This window comes from Lepisma saccharinum, chromosome 11 (genome assembly GCF_977018435.1).
Source record: "Lepisma saccharinum chromosome 11, izLepSacc3.1, whole genome shotgun sequence".
Classification (NCBI taxonomy): Eukaryota; Metazoa; Arthropoda; class Insecta; order Zygentoma; family Lepismatidae; genus Lepisma; species Lepisma saccharinum.
Genome location: NC_139239.1, coordinates 67,702,445 through 67,708,444, shown reverse-complemented (window position 1 = coordinate 67,708,444; position 6,000 = coordinate 67,702,445). Strand labels below are relative to the sequence as shown.

Genomic DNA, 6,000 nt, shown 5'->3' with positions numbered 1-6,000 from the left:
TATTTTCTAATTAATCAACCTATTACTACCTATTAATTAGTTAATACAGATTAAATAACGATTTAATTTATTTTTTTTGAAGAACCACCAAATATAATATTTTTAATACGAGCTGCCACTGCAGCATATCGACACATAGTCATTCGTCAACCTCGTGCCCTGTGTGAATCCTATTGGCAAACCTGACCTTGTGGGTTCAGCATGCTAATCCGGTTCAATTGCACGATATGCCTGTTCAGTATTACCTGTTCGATATACCTGTGTGTTTTGTGGTCCTAAACTGTACACCACGTTACATGGACGTCCGCAGATTTTTTTCAGGGAGGGGAAACAAGGTATTATTTTTTTCCAGGCCGGCACAAACTAGGCACATTTTCGCCCCTGATAGTGTTGCCACTTCAAAAAATACTCCTACGGTTTGAAGTTATTGTGTTTCTGCAACTTCATTATAATAATTAATAGAAATTGCCGTGACTGAAATGAAATTAGATGTGTGAAATATATAATTTTAGGTTGACATTAATTTTCCAGGGGGTGTGGCACCCCTTGCCCCTCTTCCATAAGGAGCGTGGCGACGATACAGGCTTTGCCCCACTGCAGAACTGAGCAAAGGCCTTCTACAGCGACCGGAATAACGCTGTTAATATGCAAGAAATAAATGACATAATAATATCTTGTGTTACGATGAATCCTATAGACTTTTTGTTCTCGATCTAAAATATAGTTTTGGTTTATTTCATTTATTCGATTTATCTTGCATATTAACTGCCTTTCTGGTTGTTCATTTCTCGTTAGTTTTATTTACAAGTAAAAACATTGCGTAATGGCAATTTCTGAGAAAAGTTACAAAACTATATTTACATAGGACCACTTAATTCAACTCTTCAGGGTTGCAAAAGATAGCATAGCCACCACTGATTTCGATTTTATCTCTAACTTTTACAAGTCTGGAAAAGTTTCTCAAGTTCTACGTCACCAAAATGAAAATTCCACGATACCAGATACAATTTTCATTGCATAACTTAATACTTAGCACAGAATCCTAAATCATGTTTTCTGTGCTGTGTCACCGTAGAAAATAAGATCTTGAACACTCAATAGTGTCGGAATTCGCTTCCTTATACATCATTTTTGTCCGAGGTGCAGTCCGGCCAAAATTGGACAAAAATTACTGTATTGCGAATTGCATCACTACTAAGTGTACTTCCATGCATATTATTTAAACAAAGTACATAATTAACTATATTTCAATGTAGCAAGACAAAGACACACTTGCATGTTGATATTTATTGTGAAGCATTTAACAGTAGTTATATTATCTTGGTTTACTTAAAGGATTACATTGACTGCTTTAATCTCTATTAGCCTGAGAAGTAATGCTTATTTTAACTATTATAATTCGAGGTAGGTACATAATTTTATATTATTCCCGTTGTGAATAAAACTGGACGTGCAATGTTACTTGCCTGAAATCTTCAGACAACTTTTTGACGATTCCTTACGAACAAGAACGTCTTTCTTCTTATTTACAACTTGACGATTCACTCACCTATACAGAGCAGGATACTCGCTAAGTTCTGAAGTTCCAGAAATAGAAGTTCTACATCATAAGGTAGATGATGAGTAGGGATTGATCACATGATCTCTAACGACGATTAGTTTCCATTACCGAATACTTTAACGAATACAAGTCCTTGGTTTCACACTTTGTATCACCACCACTCATCTTGAACTTTATGCTTTTGCTTTTTCTAAAATATAATATAGATTTTTTCGTACATTGGTTGGTTTGCTGTGGTTATGCCGTAACAGTTCTCCCCTTAAGAGTTTGAAAGGAAGTTTCTTAATAGTATAAACAGATATGTCTGAGGGATACAAGTAATGCTAGTTTTTAAGTTCACAGCATTCTCTATGGGACGAACTGGCATTTTGAAACGAAGGTAAATCTTCAAATGGCTACTTGTGGCAACTTGTACTATTTTTCGCTTATAATTATATATTTTTAATTGTTACAATTCCTAATGCAAGTACAAAAAGTGTCTTTATCGGGAAGTTGGAGCTAAAAGAAATGATCCATTTGTTATGTCATAGGAGCGTCATGGTGCAGTTTACTGATTGTACGTCTCTTGGGATTGAAATGCAATAGTGTGCAGTGTTACTCCAGTGACTATATTGTCTGCATTTTGAACTGGCGGCTAGAAAGCGACGAATCAGCAATCGGTTTAATTGTGTTTGGCTGACATCGTTTACTTTCGTGCCCCAAAGCCACTCGCGGCATCAAACAAGCGAGGATCGGAGACAACTAACGTTGCCAAACCTATTTTAAGCGCACAGTCTCTTCCCTCGCACAGTTGCTAAAGAGCTGTTATGAGTGATTCATGAGTGCTGAGGAAAATTACGGTCCAAGGCCCTTGGCTCATTATACGTCCTTTTAAGGAGCAAACAAAGCAACAAGAAAGGGCAGGGTTACAATTGAACATTTCTGCAGAACAGCAGTCATACAGCGTCCACTTCGCAACCGAGATTGCTACTCTCATCAGGACGTACACATCTCCCGAAGACCATTGGCTGATAGAAATAACTCCCAAGGTCGGCCGCCAGTAGAAAATGCATCCAATATAGTAAGATCAAACAAAACTATAAAAGAAGATAGTCTCAGAACTTGATCACTGTCACTCAACACTTGTACTAACATGTTCGATCTACTCGTGGAGCATCTTCTAAGCTTCCGAAGCATCAGTCAACCGCGCAATTCTCATTGAAGGCTAAGCGTAAGGCCCCGATAAGCATGCAGTCTCTTCGGGGCATTGCCAAGCGTCAGTCCTTCTTCGGGAGCTCTCCCTTCTCTTGAAGAGCTCTGATGTTTTGCGGCGGATGGCCAACGTCGACCAGGAGCTTCGTGAACAGGCGGTGCTTGCTGACTGCCAGAAGCTGGTACTGCACGGTGTTCAAGCCGTCCAGCCGGTAGCGGCGACTGGACGTTCGCACAAGCTTGGATCTCACCTTGGCCACTAACGGCTTCCTCTTCACGTGCTTGATCATTGTGTAGCGTCCTATCCACTCAGGCGGTCGGCTGATCACAAGGCCCACCTGCTGCACCCTGAGGAGTAAAGAATCATCAACAATTATTGTGGTGTAACAAAAACTTGCCAGCAGTACGACCCAAGGATGCCCGCAGAGGGGGCACTTCCCCCCTGAGATCTGGAAAGACTTCATACAATTCAAATTTTATCTTGAAAACCATGAAAGACAGCAGATTAAATGCCTATGCAAATTATCCTAGTGCTGGGGATGCTTTATGAAAATTCTCTTAACGGGGGGAAAGCATCACTGCAAGTTTCCTCCACTTTAAGCACTGCTGCACCCCCATGAGAAAAAATCCTGCTGGCGATCTTGGTACGACCTATCACAAGCATTTACAGGTTTAGATCTGCACCATGGTTACGATCGGATACTATTTATAGTTCAAGAACGTATTATTCGCAAGCGAAATTGACGTAAAAAGGTATCGTAGGTTCAGAGGAATGCTTATCCTCCTGACATAGATTGTATGGTAATAATTTGTGTATTTTTCGATGAAGGTCAGTCGCTCCCAACGATGTGCTTAGGCGACAGATTTTCCAACAGAGGACTGTTCGAATCGATGTGGCAACAGCACAAATTTGTGCCGGGCGCCTAATTTCTTGTACCTGAGTGTTGGCAGTGACACCAGTGAACAAGGGGATGGTCCAGTCTGCCACCAGCAAACAACAACAACAACTGATTAATTAATTATTTAATTATTTAATGTGACTACCCCAGATACTATACTCCTTCCTTCTACCTCTCCTACTAATTTTTCTTTCTGGTGTCGTCACTGAACGTAGGTATGCAAACGATAATATACAGGGTGTCCACAAATTATCTTTACAACTTCAAATCTAAATAACTAAACAATGGAACAAGGTATCTCAGTTCTGTTGCCTTCATGTAAAAGAGAAACTCTCAAAGATTTATTTACTGTTTTTTCAGGTACATTGAGTAAGTGGGGAAGATGTGAGGTCACATTTCCACAAAATCACTACTCCACAGGAGAAGGCACAGTGTGTTTCCTTTTCTCATAAATGGCTTAAATTAGCTTAGCTAATTAACTTGTGTCTGGAGGGGAGTTATTTTTGTGTATATATATCGTCCAGTTTTGTACCTTATTTCATTTGTATTTGGTACAGAGTCTGAAGAAGACCTTGCTAGAAGGTTGAAATGTAAAGTTCAGTTTTATGTTTTTATAAGAAAATAAATTCTGCCTTGGTCAGCATATTGAGTTTTTGCTTTATCTTTACGACTCACTAAATACCTTCAGTCATGCATGGTATAATAAAACAATCGGCAATCAGTTTGATACCAAGGGATAGTTAAGATCTTGGATAGCCACTTACCTGTATCCCATATCGTCGTCCTCGCCTCCCCAGCCCCAGTAAAGATTCGAGTATCCGTTAACCTTGAAGAAGTGCTCCGTTCTGATAGCAAACACTCCACCGACAAGCACTTTGTAAGGAAGCCTGGAAGATATATGCAATATTAGCCTTTAGAAATAGTGTAGCTACATTTACTTGAAAATTTTTGCAATTGTGTACTTTTAATGTTCTTATAAAAAAAATCCCGGCGATTATACATACGCGAAAAAAATCCTCGGGTTTCAGTATTAGTCATGTTTTTCCTGCCAATATATATCTGCATCTTTTGTAGAAATATTTGATATTTACCAATTTCAGAATTTAGCTTAATTAGGTTAGGTTAATTGGTTTATGTACGCCACTGATCGTTCTTCACCGCACCCTTCTGACGACCAGGTTTCCTCCCGATTGTACGCAGGGAGGGCGAGGGAGCCGAAGAACAGTGAGCGAGGCAGTGGCGCAGGAACGTTTTTCATTGGGGGGTACAAAATTCATATATACTCGTACATACACACACACATAAATAGCCCCTGCTCAGTTTCACAGCATTTGCAGAACACTGCTAGTTCCTTCCTGCTTTCTGTGCCGCGTCTGGCAGAGGCAGTGTTGCTACCTGAAGGGAAATACGCCACTGGTCTAGACAGTTCGCAATAAAATATATTTTAAAATGTTTATTTCAGTGATACTGTAGATGTTGAAGCCCTATGATATTATTTTTATTAATTTTAAATAATCTTTAAAAATATAATTTATTGAAATTAAAGATTGGTCCTTATAAATATAATTTTCTGTGCTGGCAATGGATACTAACAAGTAGTTATCTGAAAATATGTACATAGTATACACATTTATCAGATGCTGTAGTTGGCGTGCCTATCAATTGATGTTTGCAACTCTCAGTATCTTAAATACTTGACTTCAGTGGCGGCCGGCGGCAACTATGATGGGTAGTGCCAACGTGATCCAGAAATAGAAAAAACAGCCATGCTCACCCCCTTCCCTCCATGAGGTTGCGCCAAAGGCCAAGATGTTTATCCTCGTTTGGTAACGTGGAAAACAATGTGTATTTAAGTAATAACGCACTAATCCGATTCATCTTCACTCACTAACCTATCTTTTATACACTACAGGACACTTCCAAAAAAACACAACAATTACAAGAGGATGGGAAAAACAAATCCTCTCGCCTTCTCCTCCCCCATGCATACGTATTCCAACTGGATGTCGAAAATATTCTAGACATTTGTTGTAAAAAGAAATTGTCGAAATGCCAAAGGAAACTCGCATCACCATAGGACTTTTTACTTTTATATTTTAAAAAAAGTCTGGATGGCCCTCTAGGCGCATCTATCTATTATCAAAATGTTCATTTAACTTTGGAAAAATACTAGGTTCGTTTCTCCAACCCTCTGCACGTGTGTCAACTTGGTTAGGCCAGATCTTGGGTGGCTCAGACCGTTGCCTCGCGAGGGTATGAAACAGCTGGCGATGCAGTGCGGAGGTTGAGGCAGTCGTCAGGTCAGCTTGACCGATTGCAAGATTAGAATCTCCTTGTCTGTAAACTATC

At 39.6% G+C, this 6,000-nt stretch overlaps 1 protein-coding gene across 1 annotated transcript in view; it reads right to left on the bottom strand.

Moving 5' to 3' along the window:
- Positions 1 to 1,278: 1,278 nt before the first annotated feature.
- LOC145994885 (beta-1,4-N-acetylgalactosaminyltransferase bre-4-like) overlaps positions 1,279 to 6,000 on the bottom strand; it is a 63,862-nt gene continuing 59,140 nt past the window's right edge. The window contains exons 6-7 of the mRNA XM_083131335.1: positions 4,416 to 4,538; positions 1,279 to 3,100 (exon numbers count right to left, since the gene is read on the bottom strand). Of these exons, the coding sequence (XP_082987461.1) occupies positions 2,818 to 3,100; positions 4,416 to 4,538 (406 nt within the window). The 3' untranslated portion in view covers positions 1,279 to 2,817. The remainder of the gene's footprint in view (positions 3,101 to 4,415; positions 4,539 to 6,000) is intronic.